General features: G+C 61.8%; 1 protein-coding gene across 3 annotated transcripts; it reads left to right on the top strand.

Moving 5' to 3' along the window:
* Positions 1-684: 684 nt before the first annotated feature.
* On the top strand, positions 685-18,016 carry UHRF1 (ubiquitin like with PHD and ring finger domains 1; the record flags this gene model as incomplete). 3 transcript variants are annotated; one of them, XM_080712107.1, is made up of 15 exons in its annotated part: positions 685-837; positions 7,792-8,052; positions 8,854-9,011; positions 9,574-9,789; positions 10,909-11,009; positions 11,089-11,275; positions 12,370-12,493; positions 12,582-12,689; positions 13,456-13,560; positions 13,827-13,933; positions 14,511-14,673; positions 14,946-15,083; positions 16,326-16,607; positions 17,445-17,543; positions 17,870-18,016. In XM_080712107.1, the coding sequence occupies 15 exons, from the start codon at positions 685-687 to the stop codon at positions 18,014-18,016; spliced, it is 2,349 nt and encodes a 782-aa protein (XP_080568233.1). The 3 variants fall into 3 exon arrangements, with proteins under 3 accessions (XP_080568233.1, XP_080568232.1, XP_080568231.1); XM_080712106.1 differs by having other exon boundaries at positions 17,439-17,543; XM_080712105.1 differs by having other exon boundaries at positions 11,068-11,275; positions 17,439-17,543.
* Positions 18,017-19,634: the final 1,618 nt, after the last annotated feature.

Here is a 19,634-nt window from a genome sequence, read left to right as displayed (position 1 = left end):
GGCCGGGGCGGTCGGGGCGGGCGTGGGTGTGCCGGGCGTCCCGCGCCGGCCCGGAGCGCTCGCGGGGGTCTCGAGGGCCGGGGTCGGGGCCGGGGGGCGCGGGCCGCCGCCGGGCGCAGGTGAGTCCCCCGGCCCGCGCGGGGGCGGCCGGGACGGGCCGGGCCGGGACCGGGCGGCAGGTTGCCATGGCCACGGGGCCGGTCGCGCACGCGCGGGGCCCCCCGGGGGGGGGTCCGAGGGGTCGCGGGTCGGGGTCCCGTCCAGCGAGTCCCCCTCGGCGGAGTTGCCCCCGGGACTTTAGAAGTTTGGGGCCAGCTCCGGACTTTCGGCATTCCCTCCGGTGTAAATATTAACGGGGGGGGGGGGGGAATGAATGGGCGACCTGGCGTGGTCACTCCTCGGGGAGGCCTGGACGTGGGCTTCCCCTGTGGAGGGGTGGGGGCTCGACCCTTCTGCCCGCCCGGCTCAATCCTGAACACTTGGTAGTCATCAAGGCATTAACTCGCGGTGCCTGGCTCTCGGCCGTACCTGGGGAGCAGGAGGCCCCGAGGGCATTCTGGGGGTTTATGAGTGGCCCCCAGCTGGACAAAAGCAAGCCCGACGCCACTCTTAGCCTGACGGGGTCTGGGGCCGCAGCCCAGCTGACCTGGGGTCTCTGTCTCTTGCCCCTTCAGCGGCGACACCATGTGGGTCCAGGTGCGCACCATGGACGGGAAGAAGACGCACACCGTGGACTCTCTGTCCAGGCTGACCAAGGTGGAGGAGCTGAGGCGCAAGATTAAGGAGCTGTTTGACGTGGAGCCCGGCCTGCAGAGGCTCTTTTACAGGGGCAAGCAGGTAGGCCCGTGGCGCCTTTGTCCTGCCCGGGCAGCCACCAGCACACACAGGCCCCCCTTCGTCTGGTCCCACTTCAAGTCTCCCGGAAACCTCAAATGCCCGAGAGAGGCGGGAACAAAGGCCGGACCCACGTGTCGACACTAGCAGGCGCGCGTCCGGGCTCTTTGACACGCTCCTCTTATCCAAACTCCCCTTCGGGAGAATTCCTAGAGTGGAGTCAGAGGTGGCCCACGGGGCTGAGGCGTCTCCCACGGGCCCAGACTCCTCTCGTGGCCCGGAGGGAGCAGGTTTTTCTTTTCCAGCAGGTCCTGATAGCCCACAGCCCGCGCCCATTAAGCCCCAGGCGGGGGGTGGTTTTCCCAGAAGTTTGGCTCAGCTCAGGAGGACGGTACCTGTGGGTGGGTCCGGCGTGCGTTTCCCACCCGGGCTGAGGGGTCTCCTCGCCTGCAGCCTGCGCTCTGTTGCCAGGTTTTTTTGTCGTAGTTAAAGTGGCCATCTTGCGTTCACGGCTGGTCACGCTTGGGGGCCGTTTTTTCGTTGGCCCCCGGGGTTTCTCCATGGTTGGTGTTTTGGGGGACAGCGGGCTTGCTGGCCGGGTTCCCCGGCTGGGATGAGGTGGTGCGGGAGGAGCTGTGGGTTCTGTGTGCGGGGCGGGGCGGAGGCAGCGAGGCCTGGACCAGGAGGCTACAGAGTAAAGTCGCCCGTGCCCGACTCTGTTGTCGTCCTGTGTCGAGTGGGCACTGCTGCCATCTGGTGTCTAGGCTGGAAACGCGCTGTGCGCTGGCCAGGCGTGCCGGGGCCAGCGCCGGATCCGATGAGCCAAGGTGGTTAATTTCTTAGGCACGCTGTTGTGAGCTGGGAGCCTAGCCCCCTTTCCTGTGAGAGTCGGATGTCTTGAGAATCGCCTTAACCCGTCGGGGCAGGGAGGAGAAGTGGATCCCAGACGCAGAGGACTTGGGATCGCCAGGCAGAGCTGCCTTCTTCCCAGTGGAGCGCCGCCGCCTGCTCCTTAGCTGCCGCCTCCCACGGGCGCTTGTCTTGGCATCAAAGGGGTTTTCAGCCGCCATTTGGTGGGCCCCTTTAGAGCAAGATCGTTGGTTTCCTACGGAATGTCTGAGCCAGGCCCTGTGGCCTGTGCCAGGACCTGGGAGGCTGAAACGGGAGGATCGCAGGTTCGAGGCCAGCCTCGGCAACCTAGGGAGACCCTTGGCAACTTAGCAAGACGCTTTTTCAAGGAAGGAACAAAGGGGCTGCGGGTGTAGCACAGAGGTAGAAGGCCCCCTGGGTTCAATCCCTGCTGCCAACGTTCTTTTGTGAAACCCACTGCGTGCCTGGCAGGTCCAGGGCAGATTAGCCTCCTAGGTTCGGGGCGGCTGTGGCGGCACCGAGCTCGCTCCGCAGAACTCCCGCACGTCACGCAAGCAGAAGCAGAGAGAGCCCGGCGCGCCGCCGCACGCCCGCACGCGGCTTCCACCAGCCCCCTCTTGCTGGGCTCGCTTCCCCACAGCTCGTGTTCTCTGACTTGTCTTTGGGGCGAACTTCTGCCCCCTCGCAGACTTGGACGTGCCGGGGGCGTGGGTCCAGCGCTTGTGACCGTTCCAGGCTGACCCTTATTGACTGGCTCGCGTTTGTAGATGGCGGCGGCAGGAACCGTGAGCAGTGTTGCGGGCCCAGGGCAATGTGTGCGGAGCGAGAAGCCCGCGCCCTCCGTGCGGTGGCCCGCCCGACGGCCACTCGCGATCCTCCATCCCGGGGCCCCTCGGGTGCGGCGCAGCCCGGCAGGTCGGTCCCGGCTGCCGCGGGATTCGAGCGCGCGGGTGTCTGAGCCGAGCTCTCACCGCTGCGTTTCTTTTCGGCAGTGGAACTTTCATTGTTAGGAGGAGATCCTGCTTCGCTCCAAAGCCCAGGGCCCGCCCCTGCAGGGCGTCGGAGGAACTTGTGGTCGCCTGCTTCCGTTTTCCTCTCGGCAGTGACGCAGCCTGGCCCCAGGTCGCAGCGGTGGGAGGGACTGAGCCCGCCCCGCAGGGAGTCGGCAGGGCCATGCCCGCCCGCCCGCCCGCCCTGGGAACCTTTAACTCCGCCGCCCGCCCCTTTAGTTCTGGGTTGAGCCGGGCATCAGCCTCTGCCCATCCTCCTCAGCCCCCCCTTTTTTGTGATACCGGGGATGGAACCTGGGCCATTCTACCTCCGACCACACCCACAGCCCTCTATACACACACGTTATTATACAATGCGTATAGTATGTACATATGTGTGTGTATATATATATATATTTTCTTAAGTTCTTTATTCGTTATTTTGAAACGGTCTCACTGAGTTGCAGAGGGCCTCACTAAGGAGCTGAGGCTGGCCACGAACCGCGATCCTTTGGTCTCAGCCTCCCGAACGCTGGGATGACAGGCGTGCGCCACCGCGTTCGGGTGGCTTTAGTTTTTTTGTACTGGGGGTTGAACCCAGGGATGTTCTGCCTCCCGAGTTACACCCCAAATTCTTATTTTTTATTTTATTGTGGTACTGGAGATTGAACCCAGGGACATCCTACCTCCAAGATACACCCCCAGCCCTATTTTTTTTTCTTTTTCTTTTTAAATTTTTTTTGTAGTTCTGGGGGTGGAGCCCAGGGGCTTTTCTACCTCCGGGCTACACTCCCAGACCCATTTTATACTTTTTGGAAACAGGGTCTCACTGAGTTGCTGAGAGCCTCACTCGGTAGCTGAGGCTGGCCTCGAACCTGCGCAATCCTCCTGTCTCAGCCTCCCAAGCGCTGGGATGACAAGGGTGTGCCACCACGCCCGGCATAATTTTTGGTTTTGAAACGGTCTCATTAGGTTGCTGAGTCTCACTAAGTAGTTGAGGCTGGGCTTCAACCTGCGATCCTCCTGTCTCAGCCTCTCAAGTACAAGTATTGGGATTACAAGTGCATGCCAGCATGCCTGACTTCTACTTTATTTTTTAAAGAATCAGGACACAGCAGGCCAAGGTCTGGGGAGAGGGCCACAGGTTTTAAAGCAGGGCCTGTCTTCAGCAAGTGCGAGGATGTTCTGGTGGTCCTCCTGGTCCGAGTAGGTGGTATTTATGTCTCTTGAGTGGTGGCTTTTGGGCTCTGGGCGCAAGCAGAGGCACCTGACAGCCTTATTTTAGCTGCCCATAAAAATAACAGCAGGCCATTCAGGTCTTCCCAGATCCTCCCCGACCCCAGGGCGTCTGCCCAGCCACTGCCTGACTGCCCGTTTCCCTCCCCATCCTGCAAACATGGCTGGCCCTGCGAGACCCTGATGAGCTGGGCCGGTGACCTAGCCGCTGCCTGGCCTGCAAGGAAGGCTCCGTAATCCTGCCTGGGCTCCCTGGTGAGGGACGGGCCCCGCTGGACAGCACTGATCCGGTACATGACCTACTCAGGAAAGTGGCTAGCTAGGCCAGGCCTCAGAGCCGGCGTTGAGGTCAGTGAAAGCTGGTCGGAATGGTGGCCAGGGCGGCCTTGCAAGGCGACTCATCCCGGTGCCGCTCGGTACGGGCAGTCGGGCGTGCGGTAGGACGGCGCTCGCCGCCCGCACACTGCCCGTGCCTCTGCGTGGAGCCAGCTCAGGTGGCCCCAGGGGCACTGCGTCCCTTTCTCCTGGCCTGCCTGGCGTGCCAAGGCCGGCCTGGGCGACAGCGAGACCCAGGGGCCCATCCGTGCCCCTGCGCAGCGCCCTGGCCTCGGGAGGCGGTGGCTGGGCCCCGCTGCGCCCGGAGCGGCGTGCCGTAGATGGGGCCCAGGCCGCTGCCGCTGCGTGGGAAGACGCCTTCCAGGCCTGGAGGGCCCGCTGTGTCCTGTCCTGCGTGAGGAGCCCCAGAGCTGTAGTGGATGCGGCCAGTCTGTCGGCTGCTGACCACTTGAAACTGAAAGCTTAAGCCTGAAGCCAGGTCTCAGGGCCTCAGCCCAGGTCTTGGGAGGCAGAGGCAGGAGGATGGCAGGCGTGAGGGCAGTGCGGAAACTTGGTGAGATTGCCCTCCATCCTTCCTTCCCTCCTTCCTTCCCATATTGAACCCAGGGGCATTCTACCTCTCAGCTATGAGGCCAGCCCTATTTTAATTTAATTAATTTTTTTTTTTTTTTGGTGGTACTGGGGTGGAACCCAGAGGCTTTCTATCTCCGGACTATCCTCCCAGACCTTTTTTATACTTTATTTGGAAACAGGGTCCCACTAGGTTGCTGAGAGCCTCACTAAGTAGCTGAGGCTGGCTTCGAACCTGTGCGATCCTCCTGTCTCAGCCTCCCAAGTGCGGGGATTACAAGCGTGCACCACCATGCCCGGCCTTTCTTTTTTATTCTTTATTTTGAAACAGGGGCTCAGTTGCAGAAGGCCTTACTCAGTAGCTGAGGCTGTCCTTGAACCCAGATCCTCCTGTCTCAGCCTCCCAAGTGCTGGGATTACAAGTGTGCGCCACCATTCCCGGCTTAATTTTATTTTGAGACAGGATCCTGCCAGGTTGCTGAGAATCTTACTGCTTGCTGAGGCCGGCCTTGAGTCTGCACCCCTTCTGTTTCAGCCTCTCGAGTATTGGGGTTAGGGGCGTGCGCTGCCGCACCTGGCTTGTCCTCTTTTCCTCTTTTGTAGTCTTGAGGATTGGGACCAGGGACACCTCCCTCCAACTTCCACCTCTGACGTGTGTGTGTGTGTGTGTGTGTGTGTGTGTGTGTGTGTGTGGGGTACTGGGGATGGAACCCAGAGGAACTATACCCCAGCCCTATTTTTTAATCTTTTTATTTTGAGCCGGGATCTTGCTGAGCTGCGAAGGGCCTCCCCAAGTATCGCGAGCCGTGATTCTCATCCTCCCCCTCCCAAATGCTGGGGTTACAAGCTGTGCCGCCACGCCTGGCCTTGTTTTGTTTTGCTTTTTTTTTTTTTTTTTTGGTGGTACTGGGGTTCTGGAAGCCCTTCTACCTATGGGCTACACTCCCAGACCTATTTTTACATTTTTATTTGGAAACAGGGTCTCCTAAGCCAGCACGCACGGCTGGCTTCGAACCTGCGCGATCCTCCTGTCTCCGCCTCCCAAGCGCGGGGATTACAAGCGTGCGCCACCACGCCCGGCCTTGTTTTGCTTTTGAAGTGGTCTTGTTAGGGTGCTGAGGCTGGCCTCGCACCCGCCATCCTCTTGGCTGAGCCTCCCAAGTACCGGGATGTTGGGTGTGTGCCACCACATCACCCGGGTTAGGTCTTATTTAGAAACAGGGCCTTTTTGAGTTGCTGAGGGCCTTGACAAGTTGTAGGGGCCAGGCGCGAACCTGTGATTCTCCTGTCTGAGCCTCTCAAGCCTCGGATCACAGGTAGCGGCACCACGCCCGGCTGAACTGTCCTGTATCGTAGCGGATCTCCCCGTGGGCCCGTGGATGGGCTGGCAGAGATGGGCAAACCTGCTGAAGGGCTGAACAGTGGGAGGTGCGCGACGTCAGCGCGGCGTCAGGGAAATGGCGTTGGCACCGAGTGCCGCCGCCCTCGCCTCACACGAGGCCAGCGTGACGACTTTTTAGGTCTTGTAGTGCACACCTGTAATCCTGGTCCTTGGGAGGCTGAGACGGAGGGTCACAGGTTCGAAGCTGGCCTTGGCAACCTAGAGCCTGTTTCAAAATAAAAATAAATAGGGCTCCACCCTCAGCCCTTTTTTTTTTATTCTTTATTTGGAACAGGGTCTCACTGGGTTCTGAGCCTCACTAAGTAGACTTGGCTGGCTGCAAACCACGATCGCCCGTCTCGGCCTCCCCAGCACCGGGATGACGAGCGTGCCCGCCGCGCCTGTAGTGTAGCCATTTAGGGTCCAGTTGAGTGGTTTTAGGTCAGACTGCAGAGTGCCGGAACTTCACCGGTCGAAGGACGCCCAGGCCCCCCCATCTGCCTTCCCCGTCCCCTCCCAGCACCCACAGACCCGCTTCCCGTCTCTGGACCTGCCTGGCCTGCACGGGTCCCGTCACCGCTCGCACGCCGCGTGGCCGCTTCTCCCCGAGCTCCGCGTCCTCGGGGTCCGTGCGCGCTGCGGTGCCGGCCACGCAGCTTCTCCCCGCGTGCCCGTCCGCCGTGTGACTGGATCACGCCGTCCGCGGTGTGCCGGGCTGGGTGCCGGGCGACCTGTCCCCTCTGCCCTGGGACCCGCGGCTGCGGGCAGGGGGAGTGTGCGTGTGCACAGACACCCCAAGCTGGGGCGCCGGCCTGTGGGCGTCCAGCTCCCCTGCAGTGGTCTCCTCACTTTCCGCTAGGGCCTTAATTTTTTTTTGGCGTTACTGGGGATGGAAGCCGGGGGCACCGTGCCTACCTCTTGAACTACACCCTTTATTCATTTTGAAACGGGGTCTTAAGCGACAGAGGCTGGCCGTAACCCGCGCTCTTTCCAGATACTGGGATGACAGGCGTGCGCCCAGCGACCCTGGGCCTTACTGTGGACACGTGTGGCTGTGCCGGGAGCTCCTGTCACTGCACGGGGGCGGCCAGGGACTCAGCTCAGCACCCTGAGCTGACGCTCACCCGTCAGCACCCCCGGGAGGGATCTGTTCTCTCTCGGGGCGGAGCGGTGCAGCAGCTCAGGCTCCTACCTCGCCCCCGGCCTCCTCGGTGGGTGTGGCCCTAGGAACCCCTGTCTTCTCCTGCTTGACAGGTGGGGTTTCAGGATAAGGAGTGAAGGGAGGGGCGGGGCGCTCCGGCCACACGCTGCGGGTGTGTGTGTGGTGTGAGCTGGGCTGCGTCCCTCTTCCGCACGCACTGCGCACCACCCTGGGCGCCGCAGGGCCCTGTCCGTGTCCCTGGCCACTGCCCACCAGGGTGATGGCCTCGCGGGTCCCCAGGCCTCAGCGGTGTTTCCTGGGTGGGCTGTAAACACACACCACCAGAAACAAAGCTCCTGGAGCCGGAGGGTGGTGGTGCGGCCCGCCTGCTCCAGTCTGGCTTGTAGACCCAGGGCCCGTGTCTGGTCTCACAGATGGAGGACGGCCACACACTCTTCGACTATGATGTGCGCCTGAACGACATCATCCAGCTGCTGGTCCGCCAGAGCCCGGCGCCACCGCCCAGCCACAAGGAGCGGGACTCTGAGCTCTCTGACACCGACTCGGGCTGCTGCCTGGGCCAGAGCGAGTCCGACAAGTCGTCCACGCACGGTGAGGCGGCCCCCGAGGCCGACAGCAAGGCCGGCCTGGAGGACGAGGACGACTGGGTGGACACCGACCAGGCGCTGTACAAGGTGAGGCCCGTGCAGCCTGGCCTGCGCGGCCGAGCGCGAGGGGCGCTCCCCTAGCCACGAGGGACTTCGGCGGCCGGGCTTGCTGCTGTGTGCCGGGAACTCCAGCACATGGGAGGCCGAGACAGGAGAGTTGCAGGTTTGAGGCCAGCCTCAGCAAGTGGTGAGACAGCAACTTAGCGAGCCCCTGCTTCTTTCTCTCTTTTTCTTTTTTCTTTCGCAGCACTGGAGATGGAACCCAGGGGCATTCTGCCTCTGAATCAGGGTCTCACTGAGTCGCAAAGGGCCTCACAAAGTAGCTGAGGCTGTCCTCGAGCCACGATCCTTTGACTTAGCCTCCCAAATGCTGGGATGACAAGCGTGCGCCACCCCTTCCCCCCACTGAGACCAGTGGGGACAAAAAGATAGTGCCGGGCGTGGTGGCGCACGCTTGTCATCTCTGCGCTTAGGAGGCTGAGACAGGAGGATCGCACAGGTTCGAAGCCAGCCTCGGCTACTGAGCGAGACCCTATCGCTAAATAAAATATAAAGTAGGTCTGGCAGTGTAGCCCAGAGGTAGAAAAGCCCCTGGGTTCCATCCCCAGTACCACAAAAGTAAAAAATAAAGGTAGAACGCTTCTGGGCTCCTAGCCACACTGGACGGCCTTGCTCGCCTGCTGAGGCTGGCCTGGCGTCTTGAGAAGCGGGTCTCCTGGTCCCCCTTGGCCGGGGCAGCCGTGGTGAGCTGGCGGGGCCGTGCCCTTGGCCCGGTCCTGTGTGGGGGCCTCGCGTGCTCTGCAGACTCAGCGGCCCTGCTCCTCGCAGGTCAACGACTACGTGGACGCCCGGGACACCTCGATGGGGGCGTGGTTTGAGGCGCAGGTGGTCCGGGTGCAGCGGAAGGTGCCGCCTGCGGACGAGCCCAGTAGCTCCACGGGCCCCGCTCCCGAGGAGGACGTGATGTACCACGTGAAATACGACGAGTAAGTGCGGAGCCTGGCCACCGCGCCGCCACCCCACCCGCCTCCGCGTCGCAGCGCCCTGCCTGGGGGTGGCTGCCGGGGGCTCTGTCTGCTCTCCTGGGCCCTTCTGCCTGGAACGGTTTCTGGCCCTGTTTTATTTCCTGTTTGGAAACAAGGTCTCACTAGGTTGCGGAAGGCCTCGCTCAGTTGTCGAGCTGTCCTCAGACCTGCAGTCCTCCTTTCTCGGCCTCCGAGCCCTGGGGTGAGAGGTGTGTGCCGCCGGGCCTGGTTGAGGTCTGGCTCAGTAGCACTGGAGAGGCTGGGCGCCCTGGTGCGTGCCCGTCACTGCGCTGCTGGTAGGCAGAGGCGGGTTGTGGCTCAAGCTTGAGCAGTTGAGGGAGCCCTGCTCCCCGAGGTGCTCAGGGTGTGGCTCGGAGGTAGAAAGTCCTCGAGTTCTGTCCCCAGCACAAAGCCTAGTCTACCTCGCCCAGAGCGATCACATCTGCACAGACCCCCGTGGAACCGTGCTCCCTGCCGAAGGGCGAGCGTGGGCTCCTGGGTCTCAGGCGCCTCCTTCCACCAGCTACCCGGAGAACGGCGTGGCCAAGCTGCACTCGCGGGACGTGCGCACGCGTGCGCGCACCGTGCTGCGCTGGGAGGAGCTGGCGGTGGGCCAGGTGGTCATGCTCAACTACAACGCCGACCACCCCAAGGAGCGCGGCTTCTGGTACGACGCCCAGATCTGCAGGAAGCGGGAGACGCGGACGCTGCGGGAGCTCTACGCCAACGTGGTGCTGGGGTGAGTGAGGCCGCTAGCCCCAGTCCCTGGCACCGGCAGGCTCTCCACACTGCCCGGCCCGCGCGCCGGCTCCAGCCACCTTCCTGCCCCGCTTCCCTGACCATAGGCAGGCAGGGCCACGGGCCCTCAGCTTTGGCCTTGCCCGGCCTGGCCAGCGCGGCCATCTAGGTGACGGGGAGGTTCTCCATGGGACTCGGGCCGCCGTGCTGCCCGAGGGGAGGAGCCCTGGCTCCGGAGGGTCAGAAAAGTGGCTGGACCGGGGGTGGGGTGCAGGCCGCTATCCCAGCCACTAAGGAGGCTTGGGGGGGGGTCACAGGTTCAAGGCCACCCTTAGCAACTCGGTGAAACCCTGTTTCAAAATAAAGAATAAAAAATGGAAGCCGGGCGTGGTGGCGCACGCTTGTAATCCCCGCGCTTGGGAGGCGGAGACAGGAGGATTGCGCAGGTTCCAAGCCAGTTGTGCTGGCTTAAGAGACCCTGTTTCCAAATAAAAAATAAAAAAAATAGGTCTGGGAGTGTAGCCCGGATGTAGAAGGGCTTCCAGGAACCCCAGTGCCACCAAAAAAAGGAAAAGAAAACTGGGCTGGGGGTGGAGCTCAGAGGTAGAATGCCCCTCTGGTACTGGGGTTCCATCCCCAGTACCGCAAAAAAAGTCCTGGGGGTGCTCTGGGTGGACTGCCCCTGGGTTCGATCCTCCATTGTGAAAAGCAGGCCGGGTATTGCGCACACCTGCCATCCCCTCGTGGCTTTGACCAAAAGAATCAGAAGCGTTTCCGCTCAGGGTTCTTGCTGCGCCCCCTTTTTTTGTCGTGGTGCTGGAGATTGAACGCAGAGGCGCTCTACCTCACAGCTCTGCCACTAGCCGTGTGCGTACGTGTGTACGCGCACATATGTTTGTTAGTTTGGTTTTTTGGTGGTACCCGGGATTGGACCCAGAGGCGTTTTACCTCTGAGCTAAACCCCAGGCTGATTTTACTTCTTATTTGGAAACAGGGTCTGAGTTGTGGAGGGCTAAGTAGCTGAGGCTAACCTCGAACCTGCGATCCTCCTGTGTCCTCCCGAATGCTGGGTTACACGCGTCCAGCTGGGCTCTTGTAACGTTTCTGGACGTTCCCGCAGGGGCGACTCCCTGAATGACTGTCGGATCATGTTTGTGAATGAAATCTTCAAGATCGAGCGCCCGGGTGACGCCAGCTCCTTTCTCGAGAACCCCACGAGGCGTGAGTTGGAGCCCTGCCCCGGGCCCGCGGGCGGGCTCTGCCTGCGGCGCCCGCTCAGCTGCGGCCCGTGTCCCCGCAGGCAAGAGCGGCCCCATCTGCAAGTACTGCAAGGACGACCCCAGCAAGCTGTGCCGCATCTGTGCCTGTCATGAGTGCGGCGGCCGCGAGGCGCCCGAGAAGCAGCTCATGTGCGACGAGTGCGACATGGCGTACCACCTGTACTGCCTGAGCCCGCCCCTCACCAGCGTGCCCCCCGAGGAGGAGTGGTGAGCGCATCCCAGGGCCGGGAGGCGGAGGCGGGCATCGCAGTTCTCGGCCAGCCTCAGCTACGACTTAGGGAGGCCTTTTGCACCTTAGTGAGACCCTGTTTTAAAGTGGAGATAAAAACTAGGGCAGGGGGTGGAGCTCAGAGGTCGAAGCCCCTGGGTCCCATCCCTAGTAATGCAAAAAAAAAAAAGAACAGGTGTGGGGTATAGAGCTTGGAGTTGCAATGCTTCTGGGTCCAATCCAATTAGAAAAAAGAGGAAGAAAGGCTGGCGGCTGGCTCCGGCGCACAGCGCTGCGGGGCCCTTCCCCGGCCGGGTACTGACATGGGCGGCCAGTGCCTTGCGGCCACCCTGTAATGGGAAGAGCCGGCCCGCGCCTGCCGGCTGTTCTGTCCTGCGTCCTTGGGGCTCCCAGGCCCTTGGGCCGCGCTCACCGCGAGCTTGCGCAGCAGGAGGATGGGGCCCAGGGCAGGAAGTGGCCTTAGGGACGGAGCCTGTGTGTGTGTGTGTGTGTGTGTGTGTGTGTGTGTGTGTGTGTGTGTGTGTGTGTGTGTGTGTCTTGAACCCAGAGGCTTTCCATCTCTACTGTAGCCCCAGCCCTATTTTGTTTTTTGAAAGTGTCTCGCTACTTCTAGCCTCTGTCTGCCTCCCAAGTAGAGGCCTGGTGGCTGCACCACTCGCAGCCTCTTGTTAAACAAGCGCTCCCTTGTCTATTCTTTTATAAAATTTATTTATTTTTGTGATACTGGGGATCAAACCCAGGGGCATTTGACCTCTGAGTGATACCTCAGCCTGATATATGTATATTTATTTATTTATTTATTTATTTATTTATTTTTGTGGTGGTACTGGGGATGGAACCCAGGAGCTTTTACCTCGGGGCTGCACTCCCAGACCTACTTTTTACTGGAAACGGGGTCTCTTAAGCCAGCTGAGACCGGCTTTGAGCCTGTGCGATCCTCCTGCCTCCGCCTCCCGGGATCTGGGACCCAGCTGCATTCTCATTTAGCCTGAGACTTGAACCCTGAGCGGGCCGTGGGCGCGGTGGGGGCCCGGCTCCGGGCCGCGCCCCGCAGTGACCCTCCCGTCCACAGGTACTGCCCAGACTGCCGCAATGACGCCAGCGAGGTGGTGCTGGCCGGGGAGAGGCTGAAGGAGAGCAAGAAGAAGGCCAAGATGGCGTCGGCCACGTCGTCCTCGCAGCGTGACTGGGGAAAGGTGAGGCCATCTGCCCGCCAGCGCCCGCACCCCGGCTGCGCCCCCCTCCCCCCCTGCGCGCTCACGCTGTCCTCTCCCCGCGCGGCAGGGCATGGCGTGCGTGGGGCGCACGAAGGAGTGCACCATCGTCCCGTCCAACCACTACGGCCCCATCCCTGGGATCCCCGTCGGCACCATGTGGAGGTTCCGCGTCCAGGTACCTGCGGCGCCCCCACCCCGCGTGGGAGGCCGGCTCCGAGCCCCTCCGGCCGCCAGGAGTGAAGCGGCGCTCAGGCCGAGACCCCTCCGGGACCCGCTGGGCCAGGGCACAGTGGGACTCGCTGGAAAGGGACCTGCTTAGCTGGCCTGGTGGCACCCAGTTCGTCCCAGCATTGGGAGGCTGAGACGGGATTGGCGCCTCAGCGACTTAGAGCCTGTTCTAAAATAAAAGCCGGGCGTGGCGGCGCACGCGCGTCACCCCAGCATTCAGGAGGCTGAGATGGGAGGATCGCAGGTTTATGGCCAGCCTCAGCTACTTAGGCCCTGTTTCAAAATAAAGAATAAAAAATAGGGTTGGGGATGGAGCTCAGAGGTAGAACATCCCCGGGTCCCATCCCCAGGACTGCAAATAATTAAAAAATTAAAAGGGCTGGGGATGTAGCTCAGAGGGAGGGTATGAACCCCTGGGTTCAATCCCTAGTACTATAAAAGAAAGGAGGGAGAGGGGCCCGCTTTGCACAAGCCCCAACTTGTGGCCAGGAGGGCTGCGTGCCCCCAGCCTCTGGCCTGTGCCTCCAGGCGGAGGAAGAGGTCCTTGCACACAGCCGAAGCGGGGCTAGGTGGCTCTCTGGGGTGGAAGGTGCACGTGCCTGGCGTCCCCTGGACGAGGGGCGGCGCAGGGGCTGGTGACTTCATTCACACCGCAGAGGGTGGCTCCTGCATGGTCACTGCAGGGGTGCTGACCGTCTCGACCCCGCCTGCAGGTCAGCGAGTCTGGTGTTCATCGGCCGCACGTGGCGGGCATCCACGGCCGCAGCAATGACGGCGCTTACTCCCTGGTCCTGGCGGGGGGCTACGAGGACGACGTGGTGAGTATGCGTGGGCTTGGCCGTGTTTACTGTTTGTAGTCCTGGAGATGGAACCCAGGAGCGTTCTCCCTCTGAGCTACCTCCAGCCTTGTTTCTTACTTGGAAACAGGGTCTTGCTAGGTTGCTGAGGTCTTACCAAGTGGCAGAGGCTGTTCTTGCACCTGCCCTCCCAGGCCCGGCCGCTTCCTGGTTGGGCGGAGAGCGGGCGTTCCTGGGGCATCGTTCTGCCCTGTTGGAGGGCTCAGCCGGCTTCTCATCTGTTGCAGGACCATGGGAATTTCTTCACGTACACAGGCAGCGGTGGGCGCGATCTCTCTGGCAACAAGCGGACGGCGGAGCAGTCGTGTGATCAGAAGCTCACCAACACCAACAGGTCCGCGGGGCGCGGGACCCTTGTACCTGGGGGAGGATCGCAGGCTCGGGCCGGCCTGGGCATCCCAGGCACTTGGTGGGCTCCTCACGGCTCAGCAGGAGCTGAGGGCGGGGTGAGCTCCGTGGCAGACGGGCATCACTGGGCTCTGTGCTCGGCCCCACGCCACGAGACGCACATCCAAGGATGAGCTTGCTGCCCACCTGCTGGGCTGAGCCTCATGGCTCCAGCTGTGGTGGCCGCATCCGTCATCCCAGCACTCGGGAGGCTGAAACAGGAGGATCTTGCAGGTTCAAAGCCAGCCTTAGCAGCTTAGTGAGAGTCTGCTTCCAAATATAATAGGTCTGGGAGTGTATCTTGGAGGTAGAAGGCCCCTATTTCCATCCATAGTACCACCAAAAAAAAAAAATTACGGCTCCAGAGCTGGCCATCCTCCTGCTTCGGCCTCCCGAGTCCCTGGGTGAGGAGCCTTGACGGCTGCTGGGCCCCTGGTGCCAAGGAGGGCCGCAGGCGGGGGCTTGAGCGCCTCTTGGGGGCGGCCCCGCCGGCCTGCAGCACCTGGGGTCTCGCCTTCCTGCAGGGCCCTGGCTCTCAACTGCAGCGCCCCCATCAACGACAAGGAGGGCGCGGAGTCCAAGGACTGGCGCTCAGGGAAGCCGGTGCGTGTGGTGCGTAACGTCAAGGGAGGCAAGCACAGCAAGTACGCGCCGGCCGAGGGCAACCGCTATGACGGCATCTATAAGGTGAGGCCCCGCCCACCACAGACCAGACCACGCCCACCACAGGCCAGACCACGCCCCCAGCTTGGACCCTGCCCACCACGGCCCCAGCTTGGACCCTGCCCACCACAGGCCCGGGCCAGGCCCCGCCCACCACAGGCCTGGGCTAGGCTCCGCCCACCACAGACCCGGGCCCGGCCCCGCCCACCACAGGCCTGGGCTAGGCTCCGCCCACCACAGACCCGGGCCCGGCCCCGCCCATCACAGGCCCCGCCCACCGTGGCCGCTCTCCGCAGGTGGTGAAGTACTGGCCCGAGAAGGGCAAGTCTGGCTTCCTCGTGTGGCGCTACCTCCTGCGCAGGGATGACGACGAGCCGGGGCCCTGGACCAAGGAGGGCAAGGACCGGATCAAGAAGCTGGGCCTGACCATGCAGGTGCGCCGGGCTCCGGGCGCGCGGGCGGGAGCCGCGGGCGGCTCCGGGGAGGGCTCCGGCTCCGTGGCGCTCACTTGCCTGTGGATGTGCGTAGGCCTTTTTCTTTCTTTGGTGTTACCGGGATTGAGCCAGGGTGTTCCTCCCCGGCCCTTTCTGTGTTTATCTCGCTGGGTTGCTGAAGGTCTTGTAAGTTGCAGAGGCTGGCCTTGAGCCTGCAGTGCTGGAGCGGGAGCGGCCTTGCCGGCCTGGCTGTGGGAGGTCAGGAGCAGGTCCGATTGGAATCTGGGCTTTTCTCTGGTGATTAGCCCTTACTCCTAAAACCAGAGAGCCCGTGCAGAGCCCAGGGCCGCCATCGCGGCGCCCACGGCGGGGGCTCCTGGAAGCTTCCTCTTCCTCCGCCGGGGACAGCAGCGGGTCTCCTGCCGGCACTGGCGTTTTCCACCCCTTCCATGACCCGCGGTCTATAGCAGAGTGCAGAGCCAGGCTCCAGGCCAGCCGCTTCAAACAGCGAGTCTCCGGCGACCCAGGGAGACCTAGTTTCTAAGTAAAAGTACCAGCTGGGGTGTGCCTCGGAGGTGGACTGCCCCTGAGTTCCGTCCCCAGCGCCCCCCAGTACGAAGGTCGTGTATCAGGACCTTCAGAAGCTGAGGAGCCCGCAGCAAGAATGGCTGTGCTGGCGCAGGCCTGTCATCCCAGGACTAGGGAGGCCAAGACAGGAGGATCGCAGGTTCGAGGCCAGTCTTAGTAACTTGCAAGACTGTTTGGAAATAAAAAAAATAAGCCAGGTGTCACGGTGCACTCTTGCAATCTCAGCACTCAGGAGGCTGAGACAGGAGGATCGCGGCTCAAGGATAGCCTCAGCTTCTTAATGGGGCCCTCTGCAACTCAGTGAGACCCTGTATCAGAATAAAGACTAAAAAATAGGGCTGGGTGTAGCTCGGAGGTACAGTGCTTCTGGGTTCCAGCCCCAGTACTGCAAAAAAATAAAAAATGGGGGGCTAGGGTGTTGCTGAGAGGTGGAAGGACTCTGGGTATAGTCTTCATACCACAGAGAGAGAAGCGGCGTTGTGTGGCGGTCTTTCCGGTGGGAGCAGGACTCAGGGCTGGCTTCCGTCCCCAAGTTCTCACCGAGGGGCCGGGCCGCGTTGCCGGGGCCGGGCTTGCGCTCCTGGACTCCAGCCGGCCCCGTCTGCTCTCGTGGGCGCCTGGAGCTTGCACAGCTCACGGCCGGCTCCCCCGCAGTACCCCGAAGGCTACCTGGAGGCGCTGGCCAACAGGGAGAAGGAGAAGGAGAACGGCAAGCGGCCGGCCGCGGGCGGCGAGCCGGGGGAAGGCCTCACGCCGCCCAGGAAGGCCAAGGGCAAGCGCAAGTGTGAAGGCTCGTGCGCGCCGGCGCCGCGCTCCGCCAAGAAGACCAAGCTGGAGCCCTACAGCCTCACGGCGCAGCAGAGCAGCCTCATCAGGGAGGACCAGGGCAACGCCAAGCTGTGGAACGAGGTGCTCGGCTCCCTCCACGACGGGCCGGTGAGTGCTGGCCGTCCTCCAGCTGCGGACGGCCCTCTCTGCGCTGTCTGTCCTTCCAGAACGGACGCTCGGTGGCTCTGCCCTCTCACTGCTGGCACCCTGGCCTCCAACACGAACGGCCCGCTCCCCGCTTCCAGTTGTCTGGGTGTGCCCGGGGAGAGCGGCGGGCAGGTGGATGGTCACATCTGGCCTTATGTCGTCCGTTCTGCACTTCCAGGGATGGAACCTAGGGGCGCTCGACCCCTGAGCTACGCCCAGCCCTGGGTTTTTTTCCTGTTTTTGTTTTTTTTGTGTGGTCCTGGAGATGGAGCCCAGGGCCATTCTACCTCGAGCTGCACCCCCAGTCTTATTTTTGTCTTTATTTTTGAAATATGGTGTCACTGAGTCATGAAGGGCCTCGCCAAGTAGCTGAGGCTGTCTGAAAACCACGATCCCCCGGTCTCTGCCTCCCGAATGCTGGGATTAGCCTCATTTTTCTTTTTTTGAAATAAGGTCTCACTAAGTTGCTGAGGCAGGCCTCAAACCTGTGGTCCTCCTGTCTCAGCCTCCCAAGTACTGAGATTATAAGGAGTGCCCTCCTCCTGACCCCGGCGCTGCCCTCTGCGTGGCTGCGTCCCTGGGCTGCTGGCCCACACCTTGGGTTCCCACCGCGCGGCTCTGGCCACCGCTGCAGCCTGGTGTCCTGCGGGGCGCGGCCTGGTCCCTGGGTGCCTCCGCATCCCTCCTGACGCCGGCCGAGTCCCCGTTCTGTCCCTCGGGCCCCGTGCTGTAGCCTCACTGCTCACCGGGGTACGGGCAAGGCCGGGGGCGCCTCACGACCCTGCTCCCCAGTTCCAGGCGTTCCTGAGCAAAGTGGAGGAGGCGTTCCAGTGCATCTGTTGCCAGGAGCTGGTGTTCCAGCCCGTCACCACCGACTGCCGGCACAACGTGTGCAAGGTGGGCCGCCACGCGGGCCTGGCCTTCGGAGCCTGGCGCTCGTGCCGAGGGGCGAGGGCACCTGGCGCTGCTCCCGTCTTGGCGCTCGGGAGCCCTTGCGGGGCAGGCGGGGTGTAGGCCTGGCCGGGGACCACCGGGGAGCCCTAGCGAGGCATCCAGGCACCACTGGAGCCCATTGGGCTTGAGGGCCCGGCCTGGGGGCCGGAGTGAGCGGGGGGGCGGGCAGGCTGCACCCCCAGTAAAGGAAGCCTCGGGGCCCGGGGCCTCTCGCCTGGGACCCCGGCTGGCCTGGGGCGGGCGGCTTCTCACCCTGCCCTGTCTTGCAGGACTGCCTGGACAGGTCCTTCCGGGCGCAGGTGTTCAGCTGCCCGGCCTGCCGCCACGACCTGGGCCGCAGCTACGCCATGCAAGTGAACCGGCCGCTGCAGACGGTGCTCAGCCAGCTCTTCCCCGGCTATGGCCGCGGCCGGTGACGCGCACGCCCGGCGCCCGCCCGGCCTCGCCCCGGCCTTCTTCCATTCGTAGTGGGCTTAACTTAAACACGTAGCCTTCCCCATTCCCTGAAGAGGCTTGTCTTCCCTATTATGTTTTGAATGTGTACGTTTTCAGGAATTCCGGCTGAAAGTTGGGCTTCCCGGTGTTTCGTTGAGTTTCTGGAAGAGTTTCAAGTCTGCAGTTTATGCGCAAAACAAAAAACAAAGCTGATTTTTGGAAGATGGACGTAGGAGCTGTGCAGTCTGAAAGCCACACAGGCAGCGTGAAGGTCTCAGGAGTTCCCGCTCCGACTCCGGAGGTGTCCGGCTGCTGAGAACGGGCTAGCACGAACGGACTTCGCGATGTCTGGGTCCGCGCCCCAGGCCGAGCCGGCGCGGGGCTGGACATGGGCCTGGCGGCCTTCGAGAAGCTGTCGCGGGACAGGAGCGGGCCGGCGGCCCCACCGCGTGGCGCAGGAGGGAGCTGGGCCGCGGCCAGGGGAGCGCGTTGACGCCCCTGCGGCACTGAGGCCGCGCCAGCCAGGTCCTGGGAACTGCTCGTCTGGCTCTCCCGGTGCCCGTGGGCGTTGGGGATGGTTAGCGTTTAATCCATCGCTTAAGTTTAATTTTTTTTTTTAAACTCTGTAACTGAGAATTACAAGAGATTTTTTTTTAATGAAATTTGTTTTGTAGTTACTGTATATGAATCAAGAAAGATTTAAGTTAGGGTTTGCTTGTATTGGGTTTTTGTTTTATTTTCTTGTTTAAGTTTGTAATTTTTGCAATGGCTAGTTAATTTTCCTAACTTTACCAAAGTTTGCAGCTTATACCTCAATAGGACCAGGCGACTTAAATCATAACTGCAGACAAACTGGAACACTGTTTTCTTGAAGGGCTTTGGTTTTCTTTCTGGTTTGATTGTTCACGTGTCGGGAAGAAGCAGCGGGACTGTGGAGGCGTTTTCTAAAGTTGACTGTTCTTTGTCAGACTTGAGATTCTCAGAATAAAGGTTTTTCACAGACGCGCTTGGGCCACGCTGCTCGCGGACCACGCTAGTGGCGAGCACCTCTGCCGGAGCGGGCGCGGCTCCCCGGCCCTCGGTCTGAGCAGGAGCACAGGCTCCAGGACGGCCTCAGCGGCTCGCCCCTATTTCAGAATGACGACGTCTGGGTGCAGTTTGGAGGTTGAGTAACTCTGTTTTGTTTTGTTTGTTTGTTTGCTGCACTGGGGATGGAACCCAGGGGCATTCTACCTCAGAGCTCCACCTCCAGCCCTATTTTTTATTCTTTATTTTGAGCTGCAATGGGCCTCACTAAGGAGCTGAGGTTGACCACGAACCTGCAATCCTCCTGCCTCCCAAGTACTGGGATGACAAGTGGCGCCACCACGCCTGGCACATGTTATTGATAGTAAAGTAAGCGTGGGGCAGCCGGTGTGGCGGGCACCTTGTGGGGCAGCCGGCGTGGTGGGCATGCTCGTCATCCCAGCATCAGGAGGCTGAGACTGGAGGATTGTGGTTCGTGGCCGGCCTCAGCTACGTAGCGAGGCCCTCCGCAACTTAAAATACACCTTTAGTCTGTGCCCTTTGGTCCTTAACATCCCACACTTTTTGGGTCAG

This window comes from Muscardinus avellanarius (assembly GCF_963383645.1).
Source record: "Muscardinus avellanarius genome assembly, chromosome: 16".
NCBI classification, from domain to species: domain Eukaryota; kingdom Metazoa; phylum Chordata; class Mammalia; order Rodentia; family Gliridae; genus Muscardinus; species Muscardinus avellanarius.
This window is presented reverse-complemented; position numbering and strand designations above follow the sequence as displayed.